The 25493-nt window shown below is 41.6% G+C and overlaps 2 protein-coding genes across 7 annotated transcripts in view; both read right to left on the reverse strand.

Moving 5' to 3' along the window:
- Positions 1–2609: 2609 nt before the first annotated feature.
- gad2 (glutamate decarboxylase 2) lies at positions 2610–17061 on the reverse strand. Its single transcript, XM_046355969.1, has 16 exons — positions 16244–17061; positions 15770–15832; positions 15455–15610; positions 14776–15009; positions 13726–13816; positions 12765–12877; positions 12135–12250; positions 11332–11411; positions 11168–11222; positions 10808–10924; positions 9917–9981; positions 9751–9829; positions 9304–9453; positions 8371–8478; positions 7123–7212; positions 2610–3701 (listed from the first exon to the last, which is right to left on the reverse strand). The coding sequence occupies exons 1-16, from the start codon at positions 16320–16322 to the stop codon at positions 3528–3530; spliced, it is 1770 nt and encodes a 589-aa protein (XP_046211925.1). The 5' UTR covers positions 16323–17061; the 3' UTR covers positions 2610–3527.
- A 6084-nt stretch (positions 17062–23145) lies between these two features.
- The window catches only part of myo3a (myosin IIIA), an 83667-nt gene continuing 81319 nt past the window's right edge, over positions 23146–25493 (reverse strand). For 4 of the 6 annotated variants that reach the window (XM_046355975.1, XM_046355973.1, XM_046355976.1 and 1 more), the window contains one exon: positions 23147–25179. In XM_046355975.1, coding sequence (XP_046211931.1) covers positions 25062–25179 — 118 coding nt within the window. In that variant the 3' untranslated portion in view covers positions 23147–25061. Of the gene's footprint in view, positions 25180–25493 lie in introns of all 6 variants that reach the window. The other 2 variants (XM_046355972.1, XM_046355970.1) reach the window with 1 other exon arrangement.

Raw genomic sequence — 25493 nt, forward strand, 5'->3', positions numbered from 1 at the left:
TTGATACTAAGGCAACACAGTTACAAACACACAAAAGTTCACATTGGCACATACTGTCAAGTACTGTATCACTTGTACACGAAAACCACAGGGCTTGAGTTTAGAAATGGCTTTGCGTACTCATTTGAAATCTACACTGTACCATAGTCGTAATCTGAAATGGTTTCCAAGATGAATTCGGAAAATTTCCTTTGAAAGCCAGTCCCTGAACACATTTATCTTTGAAGTAGCTATCATACACTAATCAAGTCAAGTATTTTGACATAAAAACACAGGAAGAAGCAATATCAACTAACAGGGATGAAAATACTGTTTTTTCAATAGAGAAAATATGAATCCTTTTATCTCACAAATAGTCTCTGATTATATGCCTTTTGTATACACAAATGCATACACGGATATGTACTACAGTTATGGTATCTAAAAATTCTATTTACAACCTATGATTAAAAGGGATTGTACACTGACAAACCATGTTGAGGAAGTTGTGCTTTTCTAACTTGTGTTCTAATGACAACGCTACAAAACCCCTGCTTATAGTGAAGCAGGGCTTGCCCTCTGCTGACCTATGCAATTGTCCATAACTTTTAACAATGTTTTTGCAAGTTATACATTTTTTTGACACTTGCATATGATCATCTCATTTTGTAGACTATTGAGTTGACCAAAACGATGCTTGTTAACTTTGTTTATTGGCCAGATAAATACGTAATTGCTTGAGAATTAATACACTGTAGATGCCTCAACCACAATGATAAGGGAGGCACCTCTCTTCCCTATGCTTTTGTGCAAGTGATGTCAAGTATAGCTGCAAGCCTGGTGAAGTGCCTATACTCAAAACAAAATTCTATCAGTTTCTACATGTAATTAATCGCTCATTGGCCCCATGAATAAGCAGTATATTGACCCAATCTCTTCACTCCAATCCAAATACAGGTTCTCTCCAATGAAGACTGCTCTAAAAGGTCTGATGTCTATCCCAAGAAGGTGACACTGCCACAGAATTACACTGAGTGTACCAGACATTACGAATACCTGATCTTTCCATGACATAGACTGACCAGGTGAACGCTATGATCCCTTGATAAATCCACTTCAATCTGTGGAGATGAGGGGGAGGAGACAGGTTAAAACTCCATATTAAGAAGGTGTTCCTAATGTTTGGTATTTTCAGTGTATATCAATTTACTGAGAGGTACAAACAACATGGCTGACTATACAACTTGGCCTGAATTACTCCCCGTCATGTGTTTCGGTCACACACACCTAAACTCAGCAAAAAAAGAAACATACCTTTTTCAGGACCCTGTCTTTCAAAGATCATTCGTAAAAATCCAAATAATTTCACAGATCTTCATTGTAAAGGGTTTTTAACACTGTTTCCCATGCTTGTTCAATGAAACATAAACAATTAACGAACATGCACCTGTGGAACGGTTGTTAAGACACTAACAGCTTACAGACGGTAAGCAATTAAGGTCACAGTTATGAAAACTTAGGACACTAAAGAGGCCTTTCTACTGACTCTGAAAAACACTAAAAGAAAGATGCCCAGGGTCCCTGCTCATCTGCGTGAACGTGCCTTAGGCATGCTGCAAGGAGGCATAAGGACTGCAGATGTGGCCAGGGCAATAAGTTGCAATGTCCGTACTGTGAGACGCCTAAGACAGCGCTACAGGGAGACAGGATGGACAGCTGATTGTCCTCGCAGTGGCAGACCACGTGTAACAGCTGCGCGGGATTGGTACATCCAAACATCACACCTGCGGGACAGGTACAGGATGGAAACAACAATCCCTCCATCAATGTTCAGACTGTCCGCAATAGGCTGAGAGAGGCTGGACTGAGGGCTTGTAGGCCTGATGTAAGCCAAATCCTCACCAGACATCACCGGCAACAACGTCGCCTATGGGCACAAACCCACCGTCGCTGGACCAGACAGGACTGGGAAAAAGTGCTTTTCACTGACGAGTCGTGGTTTTGTCTCACCAGGGGTGACGGTCGGATTCACGTTTATCGTCAAAGGAATGAGCGTTACACAGAGGCCTGTACTCTGAAGCGGGATCGGTTTGTAGGTGGAGCGTCCGTCATGGTCTGGGGTGGTGTGTCACAGCATCATCGGACTGAGCTTGTTGTCATTGCAGGCAATCTCAACGCTGTGCGTTACAGGGAAGACATCCTCCTCCCTCGTGTGGTACCCTTCCTGCAGGCTCATCCTGACATGACCCTCCAGCATGACAATGCCACCAGCCATACTGCTCGTTCTGTGAGTGATTTCCAGCAAGGCAGGAATGTCAGTGTTCTGCCATGGCCAGCGAAGAGCCCGGATCTCAATCCCATTGAGCATGTCTGGGACCTGTTGGATCGGAGGGTGAGGGCAAGGGCCATTCCCCCCAGAAATGTCCGGGAACTTGCAGGTGCCTTGGTGGAAGAGTGGGGTAACATCTCACAGCAAGAACTGGCAAATCTGGTGCAGTCCACGAGGAGATGCCCTGCAGTACTTAATGCAACTGGTGGCCACACCAGATACTGACTGTACCTTTTGATTTTAACCCCCTTCCCCTTTGTTCAGGGACACATAATTCCATTTCTGTTAGTCACATGTCTGTGGAACCTGATCAGTTTATGTCTCAGTTGTTGAATCCTGTGCTGTTCATGCAGATATTTACACATGTTAAGTTTGCTGAAATTAAACACAGTTGAAGTGAGAGGACGTTTCTTTTTTTGCTGAGTTGATATCATCTTGCACCCACTACACACCAGAGAGAGAATTGAAAGTGACATTAAATAAATGAGGTCATCCAATGAAAAGTGCTTTTGCTGTTGAGCATAAACATGGCTGCTTTGAAGAGCATTACTGTGGCGCTACTCTTAGAGCTGCTTGGTGTCAGTCAATTGACATGGTCTTTCTCCTTCACTGCTATGAGGCACAACTCTTTTCATCCTTCAGATTCTTTGGAATTGTGTTTCAATTCAGATACTACAGTTATGGGATGTGTTGGATTTGGAGACTTTGTCATTGTTTTCTAATACAAGTAGAAGTGAGTCAACCAACATTTGACCAAAACCACTGCTTGAAGTATGCAAATGTTAAGGCAGTGGACTGAGTTGAGATAAGTCGGAAGTGTTCTTTTAAACATGAGTGAGACTAGAATGTAGCTTACAATGGAATTTCACCACATCTGGCACTTCCAATGTACCTTGCGAATGAGAAAACAATTAGAAAATAAACTCTTCCTCGTCAACCTATTGCACTAGCATTTCATATCACAAAAATACATATAAAGTTACATCAATTACACTACTCTATACTAGGAAAAACTTTTACAGAACCCCAGACCAAGGAGGTCCACGACAAAGCTGCGATACATAAATATGGATATATCTATAGATTATTTTTTTCTTCTCAAACATACCTTGTTATAATATATGACTTTGGAAGAAAGAAAAATGGATTACCAATACATTCACAACAAACATTTCATCCGTTTAGGGAAAACGAAAGGGATATTTGGGTGACACAAGTCTTATAGATCCTGACCGAGCCGCTCGATTTCCTCGATAAGAAAGTCGATGTCCTCAAAGGTGGCCGCGGGGTTGGAAATGACCATGCGGAAGAAGTTGACCTTGTCCCCCTGTGGTTGGTAGCTGACCATGGTTGTCCCATACTCCATCATCCTGGCCTTGATCACTGGAGCCACCTAGACAACAAGACACATACAGTTGTGTTACAAAGAAAAAGTGTTAAGTGCTTTTCGACTATGACGAGGAAATACTATTGTAAAACAAGGTCACATGTATTTATTTAAAAATGTCAAGCCCCTTTTTGTGAAGCCTGGATAAATTGACCATTTCCTTTGACAAACAAATGGACACGAATCGATGTTTTATTCCCTAAAAAAAGGACACTTCCAGTATTAAATGCCGTTCACTTTATCAAACCTCTGTGTTTTCAATGTGCGACACATCCCTGTAGTCAAGCTATAGTATCTACAGATGCACAAATTATATTCACTCAGTGGACAGGCCCGAAAAGACAGCTACAGACAGCTGGGGTGACAAATAAATCTAACACCAACAAGGTTCAGAAGAGTTCAGCAGAAACTGTGATGTTGAGAGGCTATCTTGCAATAAAACTTGGTAAAAGTCATTTATTTGTTGTTCAGTACAGTCTGTCTGGCTTTGTGGATTACATTCTCTGATGTGCAGAGGCAGATTCAATTACATGTTCTGGAGGAGATAGTGAGAGTGACACAGGCATAGCCGTGGGAAGTAGGGGTGCTGAGGGTGCTGCAGCACCCCCTGAAATATAAATATACAGTTGAAGTCGGGCGTTTACATACACCTTAGCCAAATACATTTAAACTACGTTTTTCACAATTCCTGACATTTAATCCTAGTACAAATTCCCTGTCTTAGGTCAGTTAGGATCAACACTTTATTTTAAGAATGTTAAATGTCAGAATAATAGTAGAGAGAATGATTTATTTCAGCTTTTATTTCTTCTATCAAATTCCCAGTGGATCAGAAGCTTACATACATTCAATTAGTATTTGGTAGCATTGCCTTTAAATTGTTTATCTTGGGTCACATGTTTTGGGTAGCCTTCCACAAGCTTCCCACAATAAGTTGGGTGAATTCTGGCCCATTCCTCCTGACAGAGCTGGTGTAACTGAGTCAGGTTTGTAGGCCTCCTTGCTCACACACGCTTTTTCAGTTCTGCCCACAAATATTCTACAGGATTGAGGTCAGGGCTTTGCAATGGCCACTCCAATACCTTGACTTTGTTGTCCTTAAGCCACTTTGCCACAACTTTGGAAGTATGCTTGGGGTCATTGTCCATTTGGAAGACCCATTTGCAACCAAGCTGTAACTGATGTCTTGAGATGTTGCTTCAATATATCCACATCATTTTCCTGCCTCATGATGCCATCTATTTTGTGAAGTGCACCAGTCCCTCCTGCAGCAAAGCACCCCCACAACATGATGCTGCCACCCCCCCCCCCCCCCCACTTTTCGCACCAAAGTACGTTCATCTCTAGGAGAAAGAACACGTCTCCTTCACAAGCAGTATGACGGCTTGGGAAGTGGTCAAGAGAAATACAAAGGATAAAAGGCTATTTTACATGGGTGTACAGTATTTTTGTCATTCACATTTGGCTTAAAGGGGCAAGGAGGTTACCAAGAGGTAATGCTAGGCGACAGTTTGTGAAGCTCAACTTTTCAGCTTAGAGCTTTACAGTAGCACTGCTTTACAGATTCAAATCACCTGCAGGTCCACAGTAATCTTCAATTGACTTAATATATATCTGGGGTATTAAGTTACACAAGGCGAACAGGACTTTGGAAACTTCTGCAAGTTTAGGCTTAATAAGGAAAATGGATATTGTCTTTAAAGGGAAAATCCACCTAAAAAAGGATATTTTGGTATTTGTTTTGTTAGTGCACTGTTGATATGGTCCCAACATGTTTTTGCATGTCAGCAGTCAAATTTTCACCAGCCACTTCCTGATGATAATGCAAAATGCTAGTTAGCTTTTTAATGTTTGACCGCTTAATTTGTTTTAAGTCTATATGTTGAATCAGCAGGTCATGTTTTGATGTATTGTGGTCATTGTTTCTCCTTACTGTTGTATTGATGCTGTTTTTTGTTTTTGCTTTCTACCTTATGCGCATTGAGCATGGGAAATGTGCTCTACAAGTGTCTTATTATTATTATTATTACTACAATCATTCCACACAAATCTGTTGCAGGTGTCCTGTTGTCATTGGCAACCCTGCAAATAATAATAAATAATCAACTCTGAATTGTGCCTCACTTGAATAAGTCCTTTGGCAAAGGATTTTGTGTCCAATTGTTTCAAAGCACTGTTGAAAAACACTGGTGGTTGAAAAAAATCTAGTCAAAATGGATTCAGAATATCATGTCTCCCAGCACAGTCCCTAATTGTGCTAAATGGTCATCATTATGACAATCACCTCTGTCTGCGGAAAACGCAGAATATCAGTCCTGCTAAATATCAGTCCTGCTAAATATCTATACCCATAACAGACGGGGCATGTCAACATTGTTTCAATCAGGATGTTATCATGCATGTGTGAATGAGACAATGGCATAGATTCAATCAGATCAAGCGCTAACCGGGCGATAACAGACACCCCATAGCACATGTTTCGGCTTTCGGTGGTGTCAGAGGTGGAACTGCATTGGAGCCTTCAAACCAGTGAGCAGCTGCTCTTGTGATCATTGTCACGAAGCCACACCCGCCCCACTCACTTTAGAAGTTCAGCGCGAGCAAGTGAAGGCTATATAAAAGTAATTACGCTAAAATGTAACAAAATCCTTAAATAAAATAATGAGAATTTCTATCAGCCTAATTGAGGTGTAGATTACATCTCACATTCCAGAGTTCGAACTTGTAAACAAGGCTGGATGGGATTCCTGCAGCCAATGGCAATGTCCACTTTAGGTGTAATGCCACCTGTGGATTTGACAGCTCGAACTCAGTTCCACCTCTGACACTGCCAAAACAACTGCTATGAGGATGTCGGCTAAAGTATATCAGATTTAATAGAGCCCCGTGTGAGTGAGTGAGTGAGAGAGAGAGAGAGAGAGAGAGAGAGAGAGAGAGAGAGAGAGAGAGAGAGAGAGAGAGAGAGAGAGAGAGAGAGAGAGAGAGAGAGAGAGAGAGCTCTATATATGGCTGGCACGCACATCATCTGTTCATCCTAATTGCAGATTAGAGGACCCCTGCTGCTGAGTGGCTGCCACAGTAACAACCCACGGCCAATGATTGAACTCATGGACAGTAGCACCCCCTCCCCCCATGTTCACTCCCTCCCTCCTCCCACAGTCCACGGACACATGTCTGTCATTTAAGATTCTCTCAATCCAATTGTGCTATCGAGGTTGAGCGATTGAACTCTATTTACATGCTTAATGACTTCCCAAACGCCTTCCATTTTTAGGCACAGGGGCTTTTCTACAAATTACATCAGAGGACTGCAATTTTGTTTTCGGGTGAAGGAGACATAATGTGGACAAACTGAGTGCAGTGAGACGGAGGCGTTTGAGGCTCGAACAATAAGGACCGGACTAGTCCTTTACGTCTTACTGCTCACCTTGTGCAGGCGCTTCTTTTTCTCCTCTTTGTCCTCCAAGTACCGCATGCCAGGAGGGAGGTACCAGAAGCACACGTTGGTGTGTTGAGGCTGGGACAATGCAAGACGGGAAGACGAAATGTTTCATCAGTCAATCATTATGCTTTACATGTGGACACACACACACACACACACACACACACACACACACACACACACACACACACACACACACACACACACACACACACACACACACACACACACACACACACACACACACACACACACACACACACACACACACACACACACACACACACACACACACACGCTGGTGCACACGTCAAATTGAGCTGGAAAGACAGGCGGGGGGAGAAAATCCATTAGAGAAACCGTGGAATATTGGAATCCACTCAGGTTGTACAAAATAGAAAGCTCTCAAAGCAATCATGGCTGTCAATTTATCAAGCCAGCGCAGTGTATACTGAGCAATTCACACCCTGACAAAAGAACTCTGCTGTGAGTTCTGCTGTGTCGGGTGGTGCTGTCGGTGGCAGTGGTCTGAATAGTAAGCAGGTAGAGTGGCTCTCATTCATAGACCCTCTAGCTATGTCTGAGTGTCTCACATGTCGATCTCCTAGTACCAGATGTGATGGGAGAAACAAATTCTGTCTGCTCACTGGTGTAAAGCATTCATTACCAATGGTTGACTGACCATGCATACCAGACTCATTTATTTAGCAACCGTGTTGAGTCCCCGACTGCACTGATGTGGTGCTATGGTTTTCTGGGCCACCAAGCCAAGTTAACACCTGGACCAATGCCCAGGGGATTTGGACTATTCCTGCCTGTCACTCTATTGTGGTATAGTGGTTTCTGTCTTTTATATGGCTGTAATTATAAGCATAGCTAAATAAAAGTCATTTAAATGCCAGGGTGTCCATACATATTCAACTCTGACCCTACGAGGTCCGGAGCCTGCTGGTTTTCTGTTCTACCTGATAATTCATTGCAACCACTTGGTGTCCCAGGTCTACATCCGTCCGTCATTAGAGGGGAACAATGAAAAAACACACACAGTGGAAATGGCTTCGAGGTTGAGTTGAGGGCTTTATGGCATGGCTCAGCCCTACTCCATAATATAAAATACATTCCAATTAGATTTGAGCCATTCACAACATCATCACATATTTTTTATTTTTTTTTGTGTTTATCATTCATGTCGTTCAGTGTCTTAACCATACAGCACATTTAATATGAACATACCTTTCCATTGAAGACCATCTCATATCCTTCCCTGTCCTTGATCTTGTTGTACAGGTACTCCGAAAGCTCCAGACACTTGTCAATCTGAGCCTCGAACCCGATGGTGCCCTATCGGTGAAGAGGAAAATGCTGTCAACAACACGGTAAAGGTAACGACAAAGGTGGAAAAAAAGAGAGCTTATTTTAAAATCATACTAACGATAGCTAATATTTTTAAGTCCCAATAACTGATAGCAGGAACAAATAATACTGTTTTCCTGTGGCGATTGACATTTTCCAAGAATGTTTCATAAATGTCTTGTCCAAATGAAAGAAGACACTTGGTACACTAAAACCCATAGTCCAAATGCAACACGAGCAAAAAAAAACAACTCCCTCCACACATCCCTGTCTTTGCAATGCAGGTTGATGTCAGTTCCCATTGTAGCACTGTGATAAGCAATTACCCCACTAGTCCTCAACTGTCAAGCTGCAGGGGTCAAACTAACTACTTGAAGGCTTTACATTCCAGCCACATGGTCAGAGGGAATCTATTTGTCTGGGATGTCCAGCATCACAAAGCTCACTATATTATACTTAACGGGACCATTTGTTGACTGAAGAAACAGAAGGCTACTAAAGGTTTGGAATTCATACTGCACACAATGTAATCAAACAGACGACAACAATGCAATCAAAAAAGCCATACACCGTACATTGTACTAGACTGTAAAAGGCTTTTGGAATATCCATTTTGAAATATACATGAGATAGTCCCTGGCAAAGAGAACTAGAATATATATATGTTTTTAAATACCAAAAATATCAACATAAATGTTATCTAAAACAATCTGTTTTACAATTAATCAAGGCATGATGAAAATCTCTAGAGGGGATCTTTATTGAACTAAATGATCGAAAGAGTACTACATTTGCAATCAGTACTCTACCAACCTTAGCTCTCCACATGAGCCAGAGCTTGAAGATGTCCACATGACGTCCACACTGCAAGGCCTTGTCCCCAGTGTCGTAGGACAGGTCGTAGTGCTTGTCCTGCTGGAACAGGTAGCAGGCGTGCATCTGGTTGCAGTTTTGCATCAGCCCCTGGAGAAGAGAAAAGAATCACTTAAACAATAAGGACTGAGGGGGTGTGGTATATGGCCAATATACCACGGCTAAGGGCTGTTCTGAGTGCTAGGACACAGCCCTTAGTCGTAGTGTATTGGCCATATACCACAAACCCCCGAGGTGCCTTAGTTGCTACAAGGTCATTTAGGATGGATGTGTAACTTAGAAATGACCTTAGTCATGTAGGAACATACAGTAGGCCTCTTATTCTGAAATGTAACGAAAGAAGACATTGTGATGAATATATATGTAAAGGGGACTTTGACCCCTTACCTCCTCCCGGACCAGCAGGGCTGAGCACTGCAGTGGGACTGCCATCATCTTGTGAGGGTTCCATGTCACTGAATTGGCCCTGTGAATTGAAGAAACAATGGGTACTTTTTCTGAATATTGATTTAAAAGATGAAAATTCATCATTTTAGTACATTTCAGTACGGACCTCTCAACTCCATCTAGCTTCCACTTGTGCATCCTGGACATGATGAGACTGCCTCCCCACGCACCCTGAGTAGAGAGAGAGATAGTGAGATGACCAAACTACAGAACACTTTGTGGCATGAGACTGAGTCTCAACATGAAGAGCCCCATTACACCACAGCATGTCTGAACTCAACCAGCCATATGTTATAACATACAGTTCATATTCCCGGAGTGACCCCGCTGACAGTTTCCTGCAAATACTGACGACTCGTCTCTATTTCATATTTTGTGGAAAGGGAGCTCCTAAACCTAAACCTCACCCTCACAGTTCTATGTTCGAAAATGCAAGAATTCAACGTAAAAAGGCCCTAAACAAAATCTAGCATGTCTGCAGATCTCCTTTCTTGGTCTTAATAGAGGTGTCTCTATGTCATGCCTCAATCACCTCCATTACACATGGAGTCCTTCGGTGAGAGAGGCCATGATGGGGAAGTCAGGGGAAAGGATGATTTACAGCCCCGGCTCCAGTTTCCTTAATCTCCAGTGTTACAGAGGAAACTGGCTGAGTGGCTCTCTCCTATCTAGGTCAGCTGAAAGCAGCAGAGGGGACTCAGATATATTACATGAATCAAACTCTGACTGGTGAGCTCTGTGTGCCCCTGTCCCTGAAACACCCAAAGCTAAATGCCATGGACTTACCATCTGATGAGGTAACAACAAAGGTCTTCACCTAAAGTAACTTGAGTGTGTAATAGCCACTTGTATAGTGTAACTTCATGTAATTTGCCACCATAACAGGAGTCTTGCTCTGTATATCAGTTGGGACGATTCTTATCGGTCAGCTGTACAAAATCAGCATGTAAAAAAAAATATTTTTTTAAAGAGATAAAGTACATGTGTTTCTACTTACATCCACGTGGAACCAGACTTGGTACTTCTTACAAATATCTGAGATGGCAATGAGGGGGTCAAAGGCTCCGTAGACTGTGGTGCCAGCCGTCGCACTCACAAAGAATGGCACAAATCCCTAAACATAAAACATGAAAATAAATCATTCGCATGTACAGTGTCGCATACAAACATTATAACTATTTCCCATTATACACATGACATAACCAATGATATATTCTAGATAATAGCACAACACATTCCTGATCATCGTTGTGGTAAATTTCCATATGGTTGCACAGTATGAAGGAAAAAAATGACTTAATAGCCATTGCTCTTCAACATGGATATGGATGGATGTGTCATGTGTGTATGAAATTACCTTCTGCTTGGCTTCCAGTATTTTCCTTTCAAGGTCAGCTGGTATCATTTTACCACTGTGAAGAAAGAAAAAAACAGGATTTCATTGCTTGAATGCTTTTGCCATTAAATGACATGTTTTATTCTGCACCTGAGACCTACTGTATAGTTAAAACACTACAGTACCTCTCATCAGCTTTGATGCAGATGACACTCTCTGTACCAATGCCAAGGGCTGCTGCTCCTTTCTTGATTGAGAAATGACTCTAAAAGACACAGAAGTAGAGAAATCCCTCGCACAAGCTCTTCTCTTAACCTGATTACATTTCCTGGTTGATGCATTTCATTGAATGCTGCTATAAAGGGAATTCAAGACCAAGGAAAGAATCAAAAGAGATGAGCTGTAGTAACGTTGGAATGTTGCTGCCCAAGGCAAAGCAAATGCTTTTGGGAGTGTTCTATTTGAGCTGTTGTTTGCCCGAATTATTTAAATGTGCTGGGCCACTGCAGGGGAGAGGAGATAACTGCAAGTGTCCCTGTGTGCTGTACTGTCATGCAGAATGTCAGCATATCAGCCTCACATTAGCTGTGGCTGCATGTGAAGGTGATGTCAGTCCCTTTTCTACAACATGAATACATCAGTGATGGAAAACGTGACCTGGCTTTATATGGAACAGCTGGCCCAGCATTATGCCAAAGGGATTTCATTGGGAATCTGACGCCCACTTCGCCAAACATTACCCTCTTTAAGTAGTGAACGCTGGATCCTTGTAATTTGACGTAATCTAAGAACAAAGCATGCAAATTATACTCCCTCACCGAGACATTGGGATAACATCACTATGAAGCAGCTAAATGAAATGCACAATAAATTAAACACGCACAAAAAAAGGAAGTCAAAGCAAGAAATGTATAAAACGATAAATGAACGAATTAACAAATTAAATCAAGTGAAATTGAAAGATAGGAGTAAGGGGAGGGAGGCCTACATGCTCGGATGTGAAGGCTGCCAGTCTGGGGACTGATGACATTCCTTTCTCCTTCACTTCAGGAAACATCTTGAAGCGAGCCAGCAGCATGGCATACATATTGGAAATGGCACCACCTAGGGGAGAGAGGCGACAGCACACCACTCAATCACTTGTGTTGTGTCAGGATCATTTGGTACAGCCAGCAGATGTCAAAACTCACGTGAAGATAATCCTTTGGCTATTCAATAACACAGGACTAAAAGTAAATGCAATGGTTATGTATTGGTAACAAACATGTCTCGGGAGAATCTGTCTTAAATGTTTTGAGGAAATAATAAAAAAATACAATGTTTCAATGATGATAACATATATTTCGATGTAATTGTGAAAAAGCATCAGTTTGCCTCTGTTATATAAGCTCTTATGTATTTTTGTTTTTGTTACATGTCAACCAAGAGTCCAGAGGAGAAATGAAAGCAACCATTATGTTGTAAGGGAGGAAGTGGTTTTATGCTAATTGACTGTGGAAAGTGTTCCATTTTTGTCATCAAAATGCTAATTTACACATAGCTGGAGATGGGCCAACCAATTTTCTGTGAATCTGATGGGGGGGGGGGGGGGGGGTTATAATTGGCGTCACCTACGCACCGGGAGAGAAGATTCCATCCCCTCGGCCATCCTCCCAGCCAATGATCTCCCTCATTTTCTTCAAAGTGACGTATTCCAGCAGCACGAACACTGGAGCCACCTCGTAGGTGAACCTGGATTGCACAAGAGAGATCACATGACTGATTTACACAAAATATGTAATGACAGACAAATGATTTAGCATCTGTCTTTTCTCCCCTCTGGAGGTTCACAACCGATTTGTCTTGAGAAACAGTTGATCGTGGGCTCAGGTTTAGCATGAGGGATGGGGTTATATAGCTAATAGAAGCTGACAACGTATTTCAAAGTCAAGACAGACAAAGCAAACCTTTGGGATTATTGGAATGCACATAGCAGTAGATGTCAATGTACAACGTTCTTTATTTGATTGTCAATTAACTTGCAATTCAACCACAAACACAGTGGAATTTACAAATGTCATTGCAGGTTATGTAAATTAAATGCATTACTCTATGTATGACTCTTTTCTCTACATTACAAAACAGTTCCACATTCTCTGCATCATACAAACGGCTTACTACACTGCAGCATGTCTGACTTCAAATTGATTACAAATGTATTCATTTTGGGGATTCACTGCATTTAATTGTGCTAGCAGAACCCTTATTTCACTGAGCCATGACTCTCAGTATATATCATCCCCCACTCAGCCAGAAATTAACTTCCGTTTAGCCTGAATCAAGCCAAAATGCTAATTTTTCTCCTCTTGAATTGCCATGGGGATAGCGAAGGAGGGAAGGCGGCAAGGGGTGGGGTTAAATTAATACGGGATTGAATTATGTGCTGCCTTTCCTTTCAACCTTTCACATGCTCTCTTTGAGTGAGACTCCACTATCAGTGTGAGAAGTCGCAGCAGAGAATGCCCATGGATGGACAGGAAATAGAAATGATTGTTATTATGTTTTATCTTTTGAATCATGATGATGCTAGTCATACTCACATGTTGGTGTTTGCGGTGGACGTTAGCCAATCAGCTGCAAGACCAACCATATCTAATCCTGTTGAGAGCTGATTGAAGTATCTGGGGTGGGCTAGAAGCAGAGGAAATTGTGTGAGATTACAGATTTTTGTTGTGGTCTTTTTGTAAATGTCAGGCATATTTTCCTGTATTTCTGTTTTCCATACTATGCTTTTTATGTGATTCTGGTGCCTATGCCACTTGGCACAGTTTGGCATGTAAGGCTGTATGTAGCTCCTTCATAGTTGAATTCAGTTGTGGTGTGTTTTTGGAGTGACAACTATTAAGCTTGTAAGGTCATGCTAGAACATTTTAGAGAGAAGAAGGTGATTTCAAAACGTTCCCGTATTTTTTGACATTTTACCAGCCCTGAGGGGTATTCGTTTTAGTTTTTAAATTGAACATGGTGAGGATAATAGCATGGCATATATGGAACGTGTTAGTGATTTTAGCATTGATACTGTCAAATTCGTTTGGAAATTGTATTTTGGGGAAGGACATCATGTCATTTCCATTTAGCTCCATATATTATGCCTTTCTTCATCCCGAATAGTGCGGCACGGGGGGGAAATGACCTAGCACATTTAACAGATTATGATCTCAAAAACATTAGATTTCCACCATCTATACATACCATTTACAGTAATTTGCTAAATAAAAACATGTAACGAAAACACACATGTAGGTCTGTTTTCTTGGATATGCCACTGGATAGGCCTGGTTTATATTTTAATCTCAATCTTTGAATATATATATTTTTAAACAATCTGCCTGCTGTACTTTAATTTTCGTCTGGGTAGCCCCAGGCCTAATTTATGAACAGGAACAACTCTTCAGAAGAAAACATTTAGCAATTAATTTCGTGTATGTTGACCCAAAACGAATTTACAAAAAAAAAAAACATATAGATAGCTATAGGCTGAGTAAAACAGCAGGCAGACAGGCAATATTGATTTTGAATTGTCCATTTCCTCTCGTAAAAAAATCTGCGACATTAGCATTTTGTTGCAATAAATATATATCTTATAATACCTGTTTTGATAGCGTATTTCAGAGTTGCACGACAGCTTATCAAAATATCATCCAGTGTTTCTGGCTCATCCTGCAGTTCCCAGTTGTTTCTCTGGAGCAATTCATTGGGATAGTGGAAATCAATGACTTTCGTTTCCCTGTCAAACGATTCCGTGATATATGCCAGCAAAATATCCACAACTTCTTGGAGAAAAGTCATTGTCTTCAAGTCACCATCCAACGCGGGTAGTAGATCTGTAAATCAATGTAAAAATGCAGGCAATTTGAATTTGAACTCTAAAGTGTCATTTTAACCTTGAAAATGAAGGACAGAGAGGCCTAGATTTAACTAAGGAGAAAATGCGTATAAACTGTAGACTTATTAGGAAATAATAGGCATTTAAACACATTTACACCAGATACATAAGGCCATCGACTATTTTATTATTTGTTTCGAAGTGATAATGACTAACCTAAATTAATTATATGTAAATAAGAAAACAAAACACATTTTTCAGTTCAAAATAATAGGTCTATATGTCAGTATGCCTGCGTGGGTTTTAAATGGGCTTCTTGTTGAATTTGTTGAAGGCTACTCTGTTTTCCATATGAATGATGCATCATGCGGGTAGGCCACTCATATCACGATTTCGTGTGTGAAAAATGTATCAATATAGGCCTGTCATGTTTACAGGCCTACCTGTTGAATATAGATCTGAGAAACCGACAGTCGCCTCAGTCGCCTTTAGACAATCGCACGGTTTGTTGCATCCGCAGGTCCCAACCGTTGTCTCATCCAGTTTGGTAGATGTCGGCTCGGATGTTTTCTCGCCCTCTCCAGCAACACTGAGCAGAGCTTTAAATGTTTGTTTCAGTTCATACAAATCACAAAACGAGGAAACGATTCAATGCACGATAAGCAATTAATATGTTGCGACGATGTTATATTGCTTCATATAGGCTATGTTAATATGCAAATTATAGCTGTTTTTTTTCTTTTCCAGAACCAACCTACCACACAGTTTCGATCCAATGCCTCCAGGTAGTTTTTGGGCCGCCGCCTGGCACCATGCCCTGGCTGGAGAGAGCAAGTCAAAGACGGATGAATAAATGAGCTATATTCAGGCTGTGTAACTTACAAATATTCAGAAAAAAAAACGTGCTGAAACAAGGTGAACACAACCTCACATGAACATAATACGCTGTATTGGGCTACCAAATTCACAATGATAGGGCTACTAGCAATGTATATAATCAACATGTTTTAAGTCGTCTTAACCTTGACGAAGCCCATTTTGTCTAGGGGCTATATGCATGACATAAAAACAATATGTGACATCTTCTACCAGTCATTGTTAAGCCACATTTATCCTGGTAGCCTGAATACATTGTTTATGCGAGTTAGGGGTTGCAAGCGTTAAACGTTGATTTATCCAACCAAATAGGTTATTTCATTTTCCCTTTAGGGGCTCAAGCCGATAATACTCACGCGTAGTGGGGCTTTGATTGCTGGTATTATCACCAGCATTCTCTGGCGCGCCAAGACCCCAAAATCCGTGTGATGCCATTGCAAACAGTCGCCAGCAGTTAAGAGCTATATGAAAGACGGACAAATAGCGCCCATTCAACCGGGGGGAAATGTGCCGAAGGGAAACGGGAGCTGTTCAGAGACGTGGTGCTGAAGCTGTCTGTTGACTCTTTTCCAGCTGCACAAAATCAAACTGTGCATTCAACACACACAAACGAAACTGCAAAAGTGCTCAAAACGTAGCGCTCTCTCTTCACCGAGATTCTTCTCTGTACGCAGGCGACCACAGGTATACAGATGGAATGCCAGGCATTGTCTTCTCAGAGAATTCGGTAACAGTTACCCAGAGCCCCTCGCGATTCAGTGTAAAGCGCAACCTCTCACCACTGGGTAAAATACAAGGCTATGTAGTATGGCAGAGTGTAAGAGTATGAATATATCCGTATTGTGAAAAAAGGCGATAAAAAGGCGATTTCACTGAGGCCACTTTCAGGAATAAGCACTACTATGCAGAGTATAATCCAGCGGTGAAAAGTAGAGCGCAGGGTCTGCTATATTAATGGTATAAGCAACTTAATAAAACAAACGTGTCCCACCGTAGTGTTAACCTGGTTTCACGTCACTAAATAAATTCCAATGTGATTCAGTTCATGACGAACTGGGTTGCGTCATGAGTCGTGACCACACATCTTTGTCCCCCTCCTGCCGTGTGCGTGGAACTCAACATCAGAAACAGTCTCATTTAAACTGTTTTATTCCAGCTTGGCTGCCCTGATAATTTATTGATCCAAAACTTTTGTATGCCTTGGCGCCTCTTATCATTGCCCCAGTCCGGTCAAGGAAACGTAACGCGGTGTGGAGTGGGAACGCGCGGGTCCCTCTCGCTCCTCTAGAGTTCAAACCGAGTGCTCCATGGAGATTGGCGTTCAAATCCGCGGTCAGTTTATTGTGCCCGGCTCTACGTCGGACATGGCTAGAAGGGCTGTTGTCAAATGAATGTCAAAAGTTGAGATGTTTTGAATTTCAGCTAACCCTAACCCTTTTCCTAAACTTAACCTAATTCCCTAACGTGCTACGTTAATTCTGCTGCCTAACTGCTTCCTAACTTGCTGTGAGAAGTCAAATTTGACGTTTTAACTTGACAAAAGATGTAGCCCTTCAAGCCATGACTGTCAGTGCTGTCCAAAAGCCATGCATCCAGATCCCAGATGGCTATATCGGTCTGCTAATACAGGACTAGTAAAGCCCCAGTGCACTACTTTTGTTAAAAAAAAAAAAATACCGTAACAATAATATATATATATATATATTATTGTTAAGGTTATTTTTTTTTTATATATATCATATATATATTGTATTAATATTTTTTCAGCATCCCTACTTCCTGCGGCTATGCACAGGCCTACAAAAAGAAGAAACATAGCTATGAGGTCATCTGGGGAAATAGGGATGTATTTTGTTTTGGGGCAGACTACATTCTGCTGGATGCTATCATCAATCAGTTGTGCTGCTAGTGTGACCACTGAGAACACATCACAAGTGAATCAGTAACAAACCCTGTAGGTTTTTCTGCTTTAAATGTCACACTTAAAGGTTACGGATTCACTCAACAACAAAAAATGCTAAGTTAGCGTAAGGGAAATACGTAGGAAAGTTGAATAACACTGCAGCTCCGTGGTTTGCATTTACGTAAGTGGTCATATATTTGGACAATTTATGAAACAGCGTTCAAATGATTTCCACATTATTCAGCCTGAGCATATGGGAAGTAGAGTGTGTAAAGTCAAAACAATTCACAGTGGATGTAGGCATACCTGAACACAACAGTAATGTTGAAAGCCATTCTCAATCTACATTAAGGCATTACAATCTATACTGTTAAAATGAAGTGCTTTGTAACACCAAAACGAGTGGCAACTGAGCTGCCACCAACACAAAGGAGATAAAACCTTAAAGTTTCTGGAGTATTGAAACACATCATCCTGAGAAGTGTTGAAGCAATACATGGTGTCAGTGGCGACCCCATTCAGGACTGCCCCATCTGTTTTGAGCCCCACCTGTTTAGCAACAAAACAAAGCAATTCAATGTAATTAATAAAGCCGCATACAAACATGGTCTCCTTTTTTTGCTTTCTAAGGCAGCTACAAAATGCAGGTGTTTCTGCCAAGCTCAGTGCTTTCTGTGGTGGTGGGGCAGTCAGCGGAACATACAATACATAGGGGTTGGTAATGCTCTCTAGCTGTGCCATGATTAGTTCAGTGTTCTGTCACTCATGGGGACACTTCGTCTCTGCAAAATCTACAGGGAGAGCTAGAAAGTTCACGCCCTGTAGGTGCTGCCATAGATTTACAGTAGAAGTACCCATCCAAGAAGGCTCAAGGTCATTGGCCACAGATAAAATTACATCGGTTCACGGTATATGTACCGAAGCTTTGATTGGACTGATCATGTCAACATCATACTTTCAAAATCTTAGCTAGCAAGCCAGGAGTCATCATCATGAATCAAGTTGACAATCTACTGGCAAATCCTTTTCAGTCCTTGTCATATAAAACGTATTGTGCTCATCAGCCATTGGACATAAACATTACACAACAAGTTGGAAATCGCATATTCACCAATGAGTGGTTTGGAAGGGATCAGTGGCTAACTGCAAGCGTTGCAAAGCAATCACTAGCCTGCTATTCAGTGGAGTGGGTGTGTGGTCCAAGTCTGGGTTTAAGGGTCTCTTTTCCAAACTTAAAAGGATAATCATTCACATGTAACATGGGCCAGAAAAGGTTGAATACATTGGTCATGCTGTCAATCCAACATGACTTCTGCCGCGTTCAAAACAACTGGAGACTCCCGAACTGGGAAATCTCCGATTTCAGTGAGTTCAAGACAACTGGGAACTTCGAAAAAACAAGCTCAGACTGGGAAAATACTTTTTGAACGGTCATCCAACTTGGAATTCCAAACCGGGAACACATGCCACTATCTAGAGCTCCGACCTGAAGATCACTGACGCCATGATTCAACCTTGTATTTTTCACAGTTCCCAGTTGCCTTAAAAGCACTATAAATCCAGAGAATGCCAGACTTTGATTTTTTAAAATGATGGCAAAATTTGCCCACAAGAAGGACCCCCACACCACCTTCCTGTTCAAGTGAGCACAGCACAACAAGATGAGTCCAAAAATGTATTGTATACTGCTGCATAAATGATGTAATCTGCCAGGGAGATATGTATACTGTAGCTAAGAAAGTAATACTAAGTGTATATTATGTAGTAAGCTGTTAGTAGCCCATGTGTCTCACCCTAATAATTGGGTCCCTTCCCCACTCATAATTTAGCTTACTGTTCTGACTTGGTGGTGCACATGTAGCCTTTAGCCTGTATTTGAGAAATGTAATCATCAAATATTGTAAGAGCTTTCATTGTCTGCTTATATGCCCCCCCTTTATGTTTCCTACGGTTCTGACTTGGTGTAACAGGGAGAATACTGTAAGATCGACCCCATGTTCTGAATTTTGTCACTGTTCATTTCAAAAGTGCTTAACAAATAGTTATATTGTCTACGTTCGTCTTAGCTCGCTCATTAATGTCTCAATCAAATTTACGGATTGCCTCTTTTCCGGTCATCGTTCCCTTATGCCATAGTATGTCAAATCAAATCAAATCAAATCAAATTTATTTATATAGCCCTTCGTACATCAGCTGATATCTCAAAGTGCTGTACAGAAACCCAGCCTAAAACCCCAAACAGCAAACAATGCAGGTGTAAAAGCACGGTGGCTAGGAAAAACTCCCTAGAAAGGCCAAAACCTAGGAAGAAACCTAGAGAGGAACCGGGCTATGTGGGGTGGCCAGTCCTCTTCTGGCTGTGCCGGGTAGAGATTATAACAGAACATGACCAAGATGTTCAAATGTTCATAAATGACCAGCATGGTCAAATAATAATAAGGCAGAACAGTTGAAACTGGAGCAGCAGCACAGTCAGATGGACTGGGGACAGCAAGGAGCCATCATGTCAGGTAGTCCTGGGGCACGGTCCTAGGGCTCAGGTCCTCCGAGAGAGAGAAAGAAAGAGAGAATTAGAGAGAGCATATGTGGGGTGGCCAGTCCTCTTCTGGCTGTGCCAGGTGGAGATTATAACAGAACGTGGCCAAGATGTTCAAATGTTCATAAATGACCAGCATGGTTGAATAATAGTAAGGCAGAACAGTTGAAACTGGAGCAGGAGCATGGCCAGGTGGACTGGGGACAGCAAGGAGTCCTCATGTCAGGTAGTCCTGGGACATGGTCCTAGGGCCCAGGCCAGTTGAAACTGGAGCAGCAGCATGGCCAGGTGGACTGGGGACAGCAAGGAGTCATCATGTCAGGTAGTCCTGGGGCATGGTTCTAGGGCTCAGGTCCTCCGAGAGAGAGAAAGAAAGAGAGAAGGAGAGAATTAGAGAACGCACACTTAGATTTACACAGGACACCGAATAGGACAGGAGAAGTACTCCAGATAAACAAACTGACCCTAGCCCCCCGACACATAAACTACTGCAGCATAAATACTGGAGGCTGAGACAGGAGGGGTCAGGAGACACTGTGGCCCCATCCGAGGACACCCCGGACAGGGCCAAACAGGAAGGATATAACCCCACCCACTTTGCCAAAGCACAGCCCCCACACCACTAGAGGGAAATCTTCAACCACCAACTTACCATCCTGAGACAAGGCCGAGTATAGCCCACAAAGATCTCCGACACGGTACAACCCAAGGGGTGGGGGGGGGAACCCAGACAGGCCGACCACAACAGTGAATCACCAATTTGTAAGTCGCTCTGGATAAGAGCGTCTGCTAAATGACTTAAATGTAAATGTAACCCACCCAGGTGACGCATCCCCCCAGGGACGGCACGAGAGAGCCCCAGCAAGCCAGTGACTCAGCCCCGTAACAGGGTTAGAGGCAGAGAGAATCCCAGTGGAAAAAGGGGAACCGGCCAGGCAGAGACAGCAAGGGCGGTTCGTTGCTCCAGAGCCTTTCCGTTCACCTTCCCACTCCTGGGCCAGACTACACTCAATCATATGACCCACTGAAGAGATGAGTCTTCAGTAAAGACTTAAAGGTTGAGACCGAGTTTGCGTCTCTGACATGGGTAGGCAGACCGTTCCATAAAAATGGAGCTCTATAGGAGAAAGCCCTGCCTCCAGCTGTTTGCTTAGAAATTCTAGGGACAATTAGGAGGCCTGCGTCTTGTGACCGTAGCGTACGTATAGGTATGTACGGCAGGACCAAATCAGAGAGGTAGGTAGGAGCAAGCCCATGTAATGCTTTGTAGGTTAGCAGTAAAACCTTGAAATCAGCCCTTGCTTTGACAGGAAGCCAGTGTAGAGAGGCTAGCACTGGAGTAATATGATCAAATTTTTTGGTTCTAGTCAGGATTCTAGCAGCCGTATTTAGCACTAACTGAAGTTTATTTAGTGCTTTATCCGGGTAGCCGGAAAATAGAGCATTGCAGTAGTCTAACCTAGAAGTGACAAAAGCATGGATTAATTTTTCTGCATCATTTTTGGACAGAAAGTTTCTGATTTTTGCAATGTTACGTAGATGGAAAAAAGCTGTCCTCGAAATGGTCTTGATATGTTCTTCAAAAGAGAGATCAGGGTCCAGAGTAACGCCGAGGTCCTTCACAGTTTTATTTGAGACGACTGTACAACCATTAAGATTAATTGTCAGATTCAACAGAAGATCTCTTTGTTTCTTGGGACCTAGAACAAGCATCTCTGTTTTGTCCAGTAGAAACCACATTTGTTGAATCAAGTCAGCCATATCAACTTTCTTTTAAAGAAAAGCAGTAAATAAGGCTGAATGAACTGTTTCGGTGCCAGACAAGTCTTCTCTGATAGCCAGGTGTAGCAGTGGTAAGGATTCATTCCATGGTTCTGAAAAGAAAACTGCTGTTGGGACAGCTTTATGTAACCATTTGTGGGCACAGTTTGTCACCATTATAGTGCAATTAATGTATTGTTTAGTATCGTGTTGTGTTGTGTAGTGGCTTCCCTGTCATGCATCCCCATGACATTTCTTTTGTTGATGTTTTCCCCACCAAGATTTACATGCTAAAATCACCACTGCATGGTGTGTTGTAACACCACTTAATAAAGTGTAACACCTTGCCAAGGACTTGGAGTCCTACCAAAAAAAGGTTGAAAAAACTATATTGGTATTTCGTATTCTGTTTAGTGCAGAATTAGATAACTTCTCTTTTGGTGCCGATTCCTCCCTCTATAGTTTCTAAACACTATTATGGTATTTCAAATCCTGTCTAGAGCAGAGTATTTTACTGTTTAGCATTCATTAATGTGTCTGTTCATTTGCCTGTTTAACCCATTTTGGCAACAGTAACTCTCGGTTTTGCAACATGTTTTGCAATTTCCTCTTCCATCAAAAGTTAGAAATGTGGGAATGGGTTTTCTCATCATTGAACATTAAAAATGCCGTTTTGGATATCCGTTCATCATGATCCGTTACACCTTATGGTGCATCAAGCTGCTTAATACTAAACTATACTGTAAATGTACTTTTCTTTCTTCAAACATCCATACACCATTGTGTAAAATAAGAATACATTCTAAACACTTTTGAATTACCCATAATCCTCTAAAAACAGAGCCATGTGGCACGATAGGATTCAAACCAATTAGTTCAATATCTCAAATTTCTCAGGCTTTGGATCTCCTCATAAAATATCTGAACTTTTAAGCCACATGTTAAGTTGGATTTATTCTTAAATTGTTGGGTAAAATTAAATGAACAAATCATTGAAATGACTTGCAATCATTTCTAGTAAGTATACTGTATGTTTTTAGTTTTTTTATTATACATTTCAATTCACCCTAGAATCTTTTTGTGGTGGGGTGGTAGAGTTTGTAAAACTTCAATAAAATTCAAATGAAATGTACCATCTTACTGCCCCAGAATTCTTTGAGGGTTCAATTTTTACTTCTGCCTGTCCCACGTTCACTCATTCTCTATCTCCTCCTGTTTCCAGTCTAAATAAAGCATTGAAAAAAGGTAGATTCCACTAAAAATATTCTCCACAGGTCCTCATCAATCAATATTTAGGCTATAAATAATTTGCATTTCTTAACTATTTTGATTGTGTATTTTTTTATGCTGCCTTTTACATGCACTAAAAACCCCAAAACTGTTTTCACAAAACCAATATTCAGATTAAAAGAACCACTTTGGGTGTTTCAAAGTACTTCTAATCTGTTTTAAAACCCTTTCTGTGTATCAGAACACTTACATTGGGGTCGACATTCAAACCCCCTCCTAACACCAGATCCCAGGTACGGTGCACTACTTTTCACAACTTTCCCCAAAAATGTCCATGTCAGGGCAAGCTGTCAACATCCCCAAGGGCTCTCTTAATTAATAGAGTTAATTGGTTAGAGCCACATGGAAGGTAAGCCGAAGGATGGGGCTTGGCAGACAGACGGACAGTTACTCTTAAAGACGAAAAAAATATGAACAGGAAATGCAGAAAGGGACTGATAGTTTATCAGGAAGTACAGCAGCCTATCTGCCCTTCAGAGGTTTCTGTATGTCACACCAAGGAGAGCAATGACATATGCACACACTATTTGATAAATTATAAATGATGTATTTTAAAAGACCCAAATATGTAGACAGCCACTTAATTAAAGTTAAACAAGATAAAGTACTAAGCGTGGTTGGTAATCAACTGTAATAACACACATTGCAATTGAAAGACAGATCATTGCAACCTCAAATGGTGCAGTTATTGCGTTACAAACCGATATGACATTACATTTGGTCTGATGGTACGACAAACACTACGGTCTACAGGTCAATTTATGTATTCAAATTAGCGTTGACCTTTTACATGTATCTGTAATGCTCTGTATATTTACACTTCACAACAGTAATAAAATGATGTTTGAGTTGATAATATTGACCATTCAAGCAGCAATGAAGCATTCATATCAACATACTGTACATCACAAACCCATACACTAATAAACAATGCTAGTACCAATGCAGTGAATTTCAGGAACGTAAGCTGCCTACAGCCAATGATCACCACGAACCCTCGTTTGATAACCCACTGTGCATCACCATAAATGACATAGGACCACATTTTCCTTCCAACTTTATATTCATGGACATCAATAGTAGTAAACCTGTTGTAAATCGATCACAATACACTGAAACAGATCCTAGAGGTAGAGCCTTCATGGCCTGCACCACATACCACTCCATTTCTATTCTCTATCTCTTTTGACATTCAATTCCTTTCATATACATTTTGAAGGATACAGAACACATTATCAGCAGCGAATGAAGCTTACCAGCATTGTTTAAAGTAGATACAACAAATCTGCTTCTTAGAAGAGCCTGACGCAAGTATTTACAGACTGACAAAGTTAACCCGTTCGTGACGCCATCTGCTATGTATAGGCCCCAAACTCAACCTGGTAACTACAGGGAAGTGGCTTGACGCAACACCGTCCTAACAATGCCGTAAGCAAAACATACCAGCTGTCATGACATTTTATGAAAACCAATGTTAGTTTATAACAGCTGACACAGCACTATCATAGAACGCAACTCATTAGACATTCAAATAGGGTTGGTCAGATGTTAACAAAAGTCAACAGTAATGAACTATCATGTCGCATTATGTCAGATGTTATGGCATGCTTCTGGCGGTGTCACATACAGGGAGGTATTATGCCAATTTGCTTTAAATGGAGTAGGCCGTTGAGAAGGGCACTGCTCAGTCTCTGTACTGTTTGATGAGCCTTCTTCTCTGGGAGGTCTTTCTCAGGAGCTTTCTGTAGTCATAAGGGTTGTCGTCCTGGCCCTCTGCAGAGGGCAGTCTGGGAACGGAGTGCCTGTCAACACAGCAACACAGGAGATAAAGTGAGACAGGGCCAGGCAGGAAATGAACAGAGGACCAAATAGTGAAAGAGGGAAAGAGAGATGCAGTACAGTGAGAGATGAGCAGAGGGATACAGATGGAATGATAGATGGTAATAGATGAGAAAAGATCAGGGCTCATGGTGGAATATTTAGGATTTGTTTGTTTTCTCTCTGCAGTCTCTCTGCGTCATCATAGACTTTCATGCTATGGACATACACTATGTATCAGTGTCTTGTGTCTGTGTATTCACACGTATTCCCAGGCGTATTAACAATAGATATGAGT

Source organism: Oncorhynchus gorbuscha, linkage group LG07, assembly GCF_021184085.1.
Source record: "Oncorhynchus gorbuscha isolate QuinsamMale2020 ecotype Even-year linkage group LG07, OgorEven_v1.0, whole genome shotgun sequence".
Lineage (NCBI taxonomy): Eukaryota > Metazoa > Chordata > Actinopteri > Salmoniformes > Salmonidae > Oncorhynchus > Oncorhynchus gorbuscha.